At 30.9% G+C, this 13,033-nt stretch overlaps 1 protein-coding gene across 1 annotated transcript; it reads right to left on the bottom strand.

Moving 5' to 3' along the window:
• Positions 1-3,413: 3,413 nt before the first annotated feature.
• On the bottom strand, positions 3,414-5,222 carry LOC122271128 (general transcription factor II-I repeat domain-containing protein 2B-like). The gene has a single exon (XM_043051297.1). The coding sequence runs from the start codon at positions 5,220-5,222 to the stop codon at positions 3,414-3,416; it is 1,809 nt and encodes a 602-aa protein (XP_042907231.1).
• Between the last annotated feature and the right edge of the window lie 7,811 nt (positions 5,223-13,033).

Raw genomic sequence — 13,033 nt, 5'->3', positions numbered from 1 at the left:
GAAATGTTTGGAGCTAAAGTTAGTCCATAGAAATCGCAGGTATTAGTCTCATACAACAACGCCCCCTATAGTTCGTTGCGATCGCGAATAGTAGCTGTAAGGAAAATAACTTTAAATTAGGGATACAAAAATCTTTATAGAAAAACAATATCTTTACGACTTATATTAGTTTTATGCTGATGACAACCAAAACAAATTGGAAAAGAATGAGAAAAAACTAGTCCTACTACGTGGTTTTCCGGTCAATAAAAATGCATGGACAACAATGTAACAATCATTAGAGATACTCAAAACAAAATAAAAATTTCAACAAACTTTAGGTAGTAAGTTTAGTTGTAACAATGCAGCAGATAGCATTATTAAAAATTATTACTTTTTCACACTCATGCGTTCTCAATTTTGATTGACTGTTTTGTTCGTTACTAACCGCAAGTCTTCTGTGAATGGCTATGTGTTATCATTTCACTCTCTTCTTATATATATATATATTCTGTACTGTATTTATCGACACAAATGAAGACATTTTGGAACATTTAAAATAAGCTGCTGCTATGCGCAATCGGGAGGCTTTATTAAGTGTTTTGATAAAAATAAAGGTATTGAAAGAAGAATAAATTGAATAAAAGGAACTCTTTCTCGAGAATGACCTTTAAAGATGAAATCTAATTTGGAAACATAAAACTGAAACTTTCATTGATAATAAAATCAACAATTTTCCCGTTAAAAGCGCCTTCGGAAACATGAGTCTGGTATAAAAAGAATTCGGAAAAATTGTCAGTAGCCTCCATTGTTCGTACAAGGGCTGAGCTTCATTTATGCAGAGATATTTTTTTTCCTTATCGTTTGTGTATTTCTATTAAAGGGTAGATTCAAAAGCGTATTGTTGAACAATGCTTTCATGTCGAAGAGAAAGAAATGTTACAACTCTTGTTTAAATTTCATTGGCATTTTGTTTTTAAAAATACTTAGTCGATAATTTATTATTATTCCCCCCTTCTCTTTGATCACTTACCATTTAACAACATTTATTTTTTATTAATTCATATTTGTAAACAGTCTGCGAATTATCAATGGCTGGCCATATATATTATCAGTATCTGGATATATATTGTTGATATATATATATAATCAGTATCTGGGCATTATTCCACATTTTAATATTGATAATTTATTCTTTTTCAAGATTTATTTCGTAATAAAGTAATCATTAATATTTATAAACGGTTTATTATATTTTAAACTGCCAGTATCTGACTATATATAGTTGTCAGCGTTTGGAAATATATTGTCAGCATTTGTCAGCATTGTTTGATAGTTTATAATTTACCTTCTTTCAACTTTCAGTTTGTAATAAATGATTTACTATTCAGATAAAATAGGTATCTTTCAAGCTGGCTGCATATTTATTATGCATATATAAATTTACATTGGCCGATGCAAAATGTTAATTATGTCCTTATTAACAAATAGATCCACAATTCATGGGACAGAGCCGGAACAAAAATAATATAGTTTAAATGTTGTATGATGCTATTCATACGGGAAAAGAAGATGTATCTGAAATTCCATATTGATATAGTTTCTTCAATATACGAGTAAAACAATTATTTTCATACCTCACGGCTTAAAAGTCTGTTTTAGACTTTAATTGGATTTAATATAAAAGAAATAAATGCATTGCTTGTATGATTAATAAATCGATAAAGTTGTGCAATATGCTTCGTTTGAGCCGTGGTGGCGCAGGGAATAGAGCGTTCGCCTTCCAATCAGGTGAAACGGCTTAGAATCCCAGCTGATCGATAAGAATTCCGCACCCAGCTTGCACCGACCACAATTCTGACGTAAAATATATCCTCAGTGGTATACGGATCATGGGTCAGAATCTCCTTGTAATCAGACTAACCGTGGGAGATTTTCGTGGTTTTCCTCTCCATGTAATGCAAATGCAGGGTTAATTCTATCAAGAAGTCCTCCACGAAGGCAAAGCTCTCAAAATACGTGATCCAGAAGTTCCCTTGTCTTTTGGACTGAGCTCAAAATTTCAAGGATGCGGAGTTGATCATTGGCGGTCGGGTGTTCTACGACGGTTATAATTCATGGGACAACAATTTAAAACAACTCAATGTTTTTCTAGTTTAGCTACTGATTTCAGCTTCAAACTTTTTCGACGATAGGCCACACACCGATAACAACGTTATTTTTTTCCCACTGTGTTTTGACGTATGTGTTTTACGATTACGGCATGTGATTGTGCTTGCCTGATGGAAAATATCATGTGATTTTCGTTCATTGAAATTGGGGCGTGATTTTCAATTTTTTTTTTTTTTTTTTTGTTTTTNTTTTTTTTTTTTTTTTTTTTTTTTTTTTTTTTAAATTTAGGGATCAGACTTGTTTTAAGGATATTTGATACTGATAAATTGAAACAGCTTTCAAATTAGAGCAATCAAGTAATCCAACGTCAGAATTAAAAATGTTCAAAATCTTAACCCAACTGATTTTACCTTTTTTATTCTATTTTTGTTTATAAAACAAAGATTTGTAGAAGGTTTGAAAACCAAATATGAATTTAGTTTTTCCCTTTTTTTTCATTTTCTGTCATAATCTGGTTTTCAAGTGCAAGGATAATGACATTTTATAATTCTATAACTTTTTACTTCCATGATCTTGCACTTTTTGATTTAACAATATTACAGTCCCTGGCCAAATTATTAGACGCGTTCTAAGATGCTAAAATTTGAATTGTCAGGTGATATTTTACAGCTTTATTTTTTTTACGCTGCTGAAGCCTGTTTGCACTTGGTTACGTTCGTGTATCAATTCGTGAAATTAAACGATATATAATACAAATTCAATGATTTGTTAAATTGGACGATATATTATATAAATATAGAATATATATTATATCAAGCATTATTTTAGTATATTGTAATAATTAGATCAAATTATTAGACGCACTGTAGTGTTTTAATAATTGCATGTTTTGCACGAGGCAATACTTTTAAATATAAACATACATGTAATGGGTTCTAATAGAGGATATTTTTTTTCTATACTTCCTATTTATATTTAATTTCAACGTATTGCATTACAATGTTAACTAAATTATACATGACCATAAACAAGTGTATTCTGGTTTCAGCGGAGTAAAAGCTGTAGAGCAGAGGTGGGGAACCTTTTTACCATTAGAGGCCACATTTAAATTAGGCAGCAATAAGAGAGGCCGCATAAGCTGATTGACCTAAGAAAGTGACTTTTGTGAAATTATTATAGTTTTTCTATAGATTTAACAATTTATTGCATTATATAGAAAAAATAAAATATAATACTACAAAATTTTAAATATAATATACATATAAAATAATATAAAAATATTATAAAAAAATACAATAAAAAATATTTTTTTATTCACTAAGTTAGTGACTTATTTGGCTTTGTTTTTTGTTTGACAGTAATTGTATATTTGGATCAAGCTTCGTAACACACAGCTTTAATTGATCCTCTAAATGTGCATCTGTAATTTGCGTTCTTAAATTTGTTTTTATTTTTGACATGAGAGAAAATGTTGTCTCGCAACAGTAGGTACTTCCGAAGCAGGAAAGTAAACGGCGAGCATGTTCTCGAAGGCATGGATATTCAACAGCATTTTTCCAGATTTCTATGGGATCCTTTTTAGCGTTAAAAAGGGATTTGATGATACTATCTTCCCCTAAATCAATTAACTCCATTTGTAGTTCTGCAGGAGCCTCGGATATATCTATTAAATGTGGTTCAAATGCCAGTTTCATAGCAGGAGTGTGCTCGTCAAAATCAGAAAATCTTTTAGTATACTCTTCTATTAAACAATCCAAGACACCTACATATTCATCGAATATTTTATTTTCACAGTTCTGCTCATTTAACATTTTAGCTAGCTCCGGGAAGTGTTGTGCAGATATTTCCGATCGACAAAGCAATGTTTTGAAAAATGATAATTTTTTTCTAAACGCTTGGATCTTTTGCCACATTTCATAAATATACCTCGTTTCACCTTGCAGGCAAATATTTAAATTGTTTTGTTTTGTCATCATATCAGACAAAAATGCAAGGTTTCTGAGAAATACTTCATCTGATAGATCACATTGTTTTCCTTGTTCTTGATAAAAGTTTAAAATTTGTCGTCGTAAAGACAAAACTTTTATCAAAACCTGACCTGTTGATAGCCAGCGAACCTTGCAGTAGTATGGTAGGTCAACACTATACGTTTCCTCATCTAAAGAGAGCATCTGCCGAAATTCACGATGACGCATTGCATTTACGCGAATATAGTTGACAATGGCAATGGTTCTATCCAGAGTGTCTTGCAAAATGGTAGATTTTGCGCAAAGATTTTGCTGATGCAAAATGCAGTGAAATGATATCAATTTTTTCAAGTTTAAGTTTTCCTTTTTTAACAAAGCAACGAATCCTTCTTTTTTGCCTCTCATGGAAGGTGCGCCATCGGTGCAGACACTGACTAAATTACTGACATTCAATTGTAATTTATTACATACTTCTTTGAAGTTTTCGAAAATATCGGCTCCGCGAGTTCTTCCAGTTAGTGTACCCAACGCAAGTAGTTCTTCGTAACATTGAAAATCTTTAGTTATAGCACGAATAAAATATAAAACTTGTGCCGAATCTGTTTTATCAGTGCTTTCATCTAAAGCAATTGAAAAATAAACATCTTCATTTTGTATAATTGTATGAAGTTGCTCTGTTACATTTTGCGCTAATTCGTGCTGTCGATCTGTTACAGTTCTTCTTGAAAGAGGTAATTGTTTGTATTTGTCGACATTTCTTGGATCTAACATACTCACTGCTTCAACAATACATTCTTTAATTATTTCAATGTCACTAAATGGTTTGCCCCTTTTTCCAAGTATATGTGCTATTTTATACGTAACAGCAACTGCAGCGGAATTTTGATTTACAAAGGCACTAAAAGATGCCTGCTGATGATGCTTCTCATTTTTCAACTTTTGAAGTGCAGCTTTTCGTGATTCACCTTCTAAAGCGAAATATTTATGTTCTTTATGAGTCAAATAGTGTTTATTTGCATTCGCTTTTTTTAAAGTATTTAAAACTGTATTGCACAACAAACACATCATTTTATCTTTCTCAGCAGTAAAGAAAAAATCTAACTCCCATTCTACATTAAATGTTCTGTTTTCATCACCTAATTTTCTTCTCTTACTATTTGACATGATGAATAAAAAAACGAATATCAAATAATATCTTCAACAACTGTTATAAGCACGCACTGTTAACTACAGTTTGCTGAAGATCGCAACAGGGAAGCGTTGAGAGATGCGAGTCAGAGAAGCCAAAGCAAGGTGTGACACTCAAGCGGGAGATCTGAAACCAACAAATTTTGTAAATAGTATTTTGTAATTTTAATTTATTTTCAAATAAATATTACATAGAACATTATTCGTTTCTTGTAGATATGTAAATTACATAAACATTGTGGAATTTTCAGTAAAGGAATTTGTGGAATTTTCAGTCTTTGGCGGGATTTTTCGCGCAACTGTCATGGCGTTGATGTACAATAGTTGTTTTTTAAAACGAACTCTACCATTTTGTACTAGGTGGCAAAGGGCCGCACAAGAGCCTGGCGGAGGCCGCAGGTTCCCCACCTATGCTGTAGAGTATCACCTGATAATTAAAATTTTAAGTAGAATCTTACAGTGCGTCTAATAATTTGTCCAGGGACAGTACTCAAAGTTATTAACGGAAAGATTTTTTAAAATAGATCAGACTGAACAAAATTGCATAGGTTGTTAATGAGAGATCAATATATCAAGAATTCTAAATTTTGTAATGCGGCATAACTACCACTACAAATATTAAATACCGATTCCTGGTATATTGAACTTGTTAACTAGATTCTATCTCGAAGTAACTTTTGATAGATGAAGTCGATATTACGCTCACCCCACTGCACAGTGGGCCAGAAGACCTTGAATTTTGGCCAAAAGTCAAAAATTAAATTTCAACTAAAACATGTTTAGTCAGCTTTAATATCGCCCAAATTAAGTATTCATAATCATTCCAAACATTTTAGTTTACTTTTTGGACCGACAAGAGTGCAATGTAGTGAAAAATATGTTAAAAATTTTTTTTTAATATAGCTTTTAAATTTATATTTCAGAAATATATATATAAATTTCACCTTTCTGTTACATTTTTATCAGAGTAATTAGTCTGAAAATATAGTACAATTTTTCAATTTGCTGAATTAGTTAATACTCTTGACAAACTTATAGTTTATATTTTATCATTTGACATTTTACAATGTTTGACTCACTTTCGAAACTTATCTCCAAAAAGTTCCACGAGGTAATTAGCTAAACTTTTTTTTTGTTGTCTTCTTTGATGTTTCTTCTTTCGAAAAAACCTGCCCCATTTTGCCCATATTGCGAAGGTGGACTAAATATACCAAAAATCAAAAATTTTCTTTTTTTCATTTTTTTGCGGTATTTTGTATAGATATTCATATAAAATATTATTATTGTTCTAAATGAGGTTTATTTATTGTAAAAATTGCATCCTACTGTCTGAAATATTTGTTTTACACAATGGTTTCAATTTTTTTTATATAGATGGCTCTGTTTTTCAATTCCTTAATATCTTATGCTAATGCAATGGAGGATATTGATTCTTCTAAACGAACTATGTTATGTTTATAGTGAAAATAACTCATTAAATTTCGGATTTAATTATTAATTCATCAGGATCAATTCGGATTTAATTATTAATTCATTCGGATTTAGCATCATTTATAATTTATCGTATATAAATGTATCGAATAAATACGTTTCACAGGTGAGTTACAGGTGAAATGCATAGAAATGATGCAATATTTCCATTGGTAGATCTAAACAAACATGAACTCGGACTTGGAGGTTACAATTTTAAAACAAGAATTGGTAGATTTAGTTCACGGAAGATTCAGTTATGTGTCACAATGCACAAATTTAGTATTGAACTATATTATGGAAAAAAGAAATGCAGATATAAAGATGGTAGAGTCTGATGACTTAAGTAGATTAACGAAGTCTGTGAATACATTGTTATGCAAATTCAAACAAAAATGGGATGCATCAAATCGGATGAAAGACAGATTTCGCAAACAAAATTCAAATTGGTTGCAATCTGCTTTTAAAGTTGGAAGCTTGAGAATCAAGATTGAAGATTTAACGTCTACTTCTGCCGAGAAAAAACGTCCAGGAAGACCAAGTCTCGAATTTTATGAAAAATCGGAACGATCGAAGAGGCGAGAAATTGCTACAGTAAGTTTAGAACTTAAAAATGATCCAAATAAATTATTACAAGTGTGTCGCTACGCTGCTAAAAAATCGGGAGATAAAGCTATGGCGAAATTTGTAGACAAAATTGTAAAAGATCGAGAACAGTCAGCAAAAACAAGGAAAATGCTTGATGAGCCCAGGAATTTAATAGTAAAAAAAACACCTGAAGAAGCTTTACTTTTTTTATTAAACAATTCACTTTCTAAAGCTCAGTATACAAATATGAGATTAGGCAGCATAAAAAGTGGGGTTGATATTTGGCCTGCTTATAATATTGTCAGAGAAACTAAAACTATTTGTAGACCACCATCAAGCTCAATCATTATAACTGAGACAGTTGCAGAAGTATCGCTTCAAGGTTTATTAAACCACACCGTAAGCAGAATTTGTAGTTATCAGTCAGAAGTGATTCTTCAACTCATGAAAACAGCAAATACAGCAGAAACAGAAGTTTTATTATTTTGCTCATGGGGTTTTGACGGAAGTAGCGGATATTCTTCATACAAGCAATTACATAAAGAAGAAATTGATCACTTAGATGATGAGCACTTTTTCGTAACTACTTTAATTCCTCTTCAACTATCAAACCAAAATGGTGAGATATTATGGTACAATAGAACACCTCAATCCACAAGATTTTGTCGTCCCATTAAGCTTCAGTTTATTAAAGAATCTAAAGAAGTTATTCTGCAGAACAAGGTCGCTTTTGAAGAACAAATAAGGAATTTAGATCAATGTACGATTTCTTTGGAAGACAAAATTGTTCATGTGCATTTTAAATTATATTTAACTTTGATTGATGACAAGGTCTTGAATATAAAAACAAACACGAAATCTATGCAATTTTGCCCGTTTTGTCATGCTATCCCAAAATCTTTAAATGATCTATCCAGCATCAATACTGACAAGTTTTCTACGAGTTTATCATCATTGCAACATGGATTAAGTCCTCTACATGCTTGGATCAGAATATTCGAGTGTTGCTTGCACATCTCTTACCGCATTCAATTTAAAAAATGGCAAGTCAGATCTGGTATTGATAAAAAGTTATTTGCACAGAAGAAAATAGACATCCAGCGAATTCTGTGGGAAAATCTGGGCTTGAAAGTCGACAAACCCAAAGTTGGTGGTTTTGGGAACACAAACGATGGCAATACCGCTCGCAGAGCATTTCATGATCCTGAAAAACTTGCTGCTTGTCTCGGTATCAATAAGAAATTATTGTGCCATTTGAAAAACATTTTAGTGTCTCTATCTTGTCATTTACCCATTAATCCAGATTCCCTTGAACGATATTGTTTAGCAACTGCTAAGCTTTATGTTTTTTTATATCCATGGTTTCCAATGTCAGCTACATTGCACAAAATTTTGATTCACAGTAGTGAAGTCATTCGATCATGTACATTGCCAATAGGTGTATTAGCAGAAGAAGCCTCAGAGGGAAATAATAAAAGCTAAAAAAGTTTCAGAGCACATCATAGTAGACAATATAGTAGTCGTGCAACACTACAAGATATTTTTAATCGTGCAATGGATTGTTCAGACCCCATTTTATCGAGTATGGATTTGCAGGAGCGAGTTTCAAAGCAAAAAAAAAGAAATTTTTTCTCCTGAGGTGATAGCTGTATTGGATTTGCCTAAAATTCCACAAACAAATTGCGATACTGAATTGCTAGATGAAGATGGAGTAGAAAATTGGACAGATAATATGGAGTTAACAGCTTCTGAAGACGAAGATGATGGAGATTGAATGTTGGTTACTTAAATATCGCATTATAATAACATTTTTTTATGTTTTTGATAGCAAAAACAGTGAAATATTTCATTTCTTATGTTAAACAATCAACGAATAAATAATTTCTTGATTATGTTGCTTAATTTTTATGACCGAACATTGTTTTACTAATTTAAAGCTATATTTTTTTATATATTAATAAAAAATTAATTGCTTTAAGAAATTGTTATTATAGATATTATTCGAAAATATAATATGCTTTTCATTTTTAATATAAAATTACGAAAATTATTATATTTCCACTGCTATATTTAATTATTTAAAGGTTCAATATTATTTTTTTATTTTTGCTCGCCATATTTCAGCCTCCCTTTTGTTTGTCTTTCGGGTATTTTTAGTGTATTTCAAAATTTCAACTATGAATTCAATTAACCTGCACATAAAAACCCCTAAATACAAATTTTGAAACAAATTTTATCAAAATACTAATTTTGGCCACGAAACCTTGGATGCTGGCCCGCTGTGCACTGGTGACATCGATGGATGGTCCACATTGAACAGTTGATTTGCTCGAAAAATATCGCTCAAAAATCCGGTGAAGTAAATACTATTCTCCTGGCCAATGACAAGAAATAAGAAAGAATATAGAGACAAAAAAACTATATATAGATAATGAGCGAAAAAAATATATATAAAGAGGACTAATCAACTAGTGGTCCATCGAATTCTATCACGGATAAAATTATGGAAGGGGAGTAATGTGCCACTACAAGTATTAAATGCCAATAGTATATAAGACATGTTAATTTTATCTCGTGGTACCTTTTGATAGATGAAGGTTGAAATAGTCAATTTTTCACTCCCCACAGGGATCCATACAAAACACAGTTGGTTGAAAGTTCCCATAAGCTATTGTTTTTATTTTTTTAAAAATTGCATACTTCGTAAAAGAAAATTAGATAAAAATCTGACTATTAAAGTGCAAATAATCATTTTTTTAAATATTAATCATCCAAATAAATATCCTCCAAAAATGCTTTTATTTGTCATATAATTTTAAAATTTTAAATTTAAAAATATTATATTTAGAATGTATTAACAAGTATACAACAAAAATCATTTGTAATAGCTTGAACTCAATTAGAAGGATTGTTAATATTAATTTCATTATGCATTTTTAACAATAACATCCTTACACAAAAAAAGTATTTGCTTCATTATTTTTACCATAAAATGTAACATTAAAAACATTTAAAAAAATAATTATTATAATATTACATGAAGAGTGTTTATCAGATGAACAAGTTTTTAACGATCTAATTAAATCATATTTATGATTTTTTTATGGTCTTTTAAATGCTCACCTTTAAAATCTAAAAAATTAAATATTTTTTCGAAACATAAATTATAAATATATTTCCATAAATATTTTAGTAGCCATTTCTGATGTGAATCAAATTTATAAGAAACTGTGAAAACAGAGTAGCCATTTTTGAATAATGCATGCCTGAGAACTCAAATTAGCCTCATGCCTGAAAACTCAAACTTCAAATTATTTTGCATATTTTTCAATACAAAGTGTAGTGGTTGCTTACTTTTTGATACGACGAAGAAGTTCATCCATAAAGAGAAAAAATTTTCCCTTATATTTTCTCTGCTTAGATAAAAACTTAAATTTTATTCAAATGTGTTTGTTTACGTACAATGCTGCAAAACATAGATATAAAAATACTTAAAAACCTAATTGAAATTTCATAACGTTTCCGTATCAAAATTATCTATTTAGAACTAGTTGCTTAAAATAATTTTACATATTTCCCTCTACATTAAAACATTGTAAGGTCCGTTGCCAACCCTGTTTTGGAAATTTAACTTTTACGTTACATTTTGTTTTGCTGAGCAGAAACTATAAAATTTAAAACTTTCTATCTACTATGGTGTGTTGATAAGTGTACTGCGATTATAATGGAATAAAAAAAATTATGATCGAGAATTATTAAGTGTTAAACTCGTTGGAAAATATACAACACGGACCGCTCTATACGTCGCAGAAATGGAACTACAGAGTAGACTTTTGGTATGCTGAAAGAATCACATTTCTTCTAAACTTAGCACAGAGTTTGTTTTCTTTTTTTGAAATTTTAATTTGTTCGAAAATTATTGCAATTTTAAGCTCTTTATGATTTTTTTACCCATTGGCAAAATGGGCCTTGGTTTGGATTTCATGACTTCCTCACTTTTCAACTACAATAATCAAGAGTAATAGTAAACAGTGCGCATGTGATGCTATGGCGACCGCTGCTGTTTGATATTTTTTTTATAATTCTTTTTTTCACTTTAAATTTTGTTATGCATTTTTATTTTTGAGATATGGGACCAGAGAGATCCCATAAATACTTCTTGAGTTGTGAATAAAAGAGAATTTCATCATATAAACTATGTTTTTGTTTTTATTGTTTTAATTAAGAATCAGAAATTCTTACCTGCAGTTCAAACTGGATCATTTTCAATACTAATTCAGGAGAATATCACACATAAAGAGGGTCCAAACTGATTGACACGGTCTCATAAGTTAGAGTTGAAACAAGAAAATTGATGCCAAGGCCTAAGCTTACCGAGGCTGAAAAAGCAAAAGCCAAAGAGCGTAGACGGGAATATCTTAAGAGTTACGCACAAACGGAAAAGCGAAAAGATTTCGTTCGCAAACGCAAGCATGAAGCCGGTCCCTCACAAAAGTACCAAAGTGGTTGAGAGAATTGAACCCTACCGAAGAGAGAATGGTGACTCTCCGAACCCCTTTCATGCAAATACGAGAACTGGGTGTTGATCACCAGTTAGGGATAAAAGGATCCATTGTCAACGTACCCAATAACTTGCACAAGACCGTAAACTGTCTTCCGCGCAATATAAATAATTCATTCACTATTTGAGTAAAATTGAAAAAACGCCTAGCTTTCAAATCATATTTCGTGTATGAACTTGTGAATCCGAAACGGGTGTATGATGCAGCTTGCAATCTCCATCAAACACCATTGTACCAATCCAAAAACGTTAATATTAATCTCGATTGGCTGTTCAATGTCTATTCAGTCCTCAAAAGAATTTAAACAGAATGAGTCTGAGCTGCATTAAAATATGTCTGCGAAATTGTGTACCGAGCAGTTCAGGATTAACAGTTAAAGAAGTCCAAGATGAAAACACAATAAAGTTTTTTTTTCCCAAAAAAAATTTGACAACAACCATTTTTCCAAAGGGTAACCTGTGATGGCCATGCGGCGATCGCAATTTTCTTCATTTTTTAGCGAATCGTATTTTTTTATTTGCTTTTCAATTCAATTTTCAAATGTAGTTTTCCCAAAGCGTTTCTATAATTTTAATAAAGTTATAACCTAATTACTCGGAATATTGTATCTATCATTTTTTTGCTTTACCTGATATTTTGTTTCGCTGCTGTAAGTCTATAAAACTTAGAAACTTTAAATTTCGAAGGTTTGCAGAAAAATATATAGGACGGAAAATAAAGAAATTTCTGATTAATTAACTGTTAAACTTATAATAAAAAAATCCTTTTCGTTGATCAAGTGTCAACTAAAATGCAAATAAATAGCTGAAATGCTGTCAGGACCATTTTGTATCTTAATTTTAACAAGATTTCTTTGAAATTTTTATTTGTTCAAAAGTTATTGCAAATTTAAGTGCTTTTTTTAAAACTTTTGCTTTAAATATTGACTATTTATTACTTGATGAAGAAAAATTATTCACAGCATCTATATTTTATGAGCCCCCACTCGAGTAGATGTCAATCGAAGGTAGGAAAGAAAGAGAGAGATTAATTACTTGGTGCCAGATATAAATCTTAGCATGCATAGTGAAATTTTTAAAAATAAAACAAACTTAATGAATAACGATAAAAACCATTCTCTATTTGAATTACTAAATTTCACAAATTAATTTCTCTATTTGAATTAGT

This window comes from Parasteatoda tepidariorum, chromosome 7 (assembly GCF_043381705.1).
Source record: "Parasteatoda tepidariorum isolate YZ-2023 chromosome 7, CAS_Ptep_4.0, whole genome shotgun sequence".
Taxonomy (NCBI): Eukaryota; Metazoa; Arthropoda; class Arachnida; order Araneae; family Theridiidae; genus Parasteatoda; species Parasteatoda tepidariorum.
The sequence above is the reverse complement of the archived record's forward strand: the minus strand, read 5'-3'. Positions and strand labels throughout refer to the sequence as shown.

What these genes read in the sequence shown, in the direction of transcription:
- LOC122271128 (XM_043051297.1), bottom strand. Translation starts at nt 5,222, where the DNA reads ATGTCAAATAGTAAGAGAAGAAAATTAGGTGATGAAAACAGAACATTT.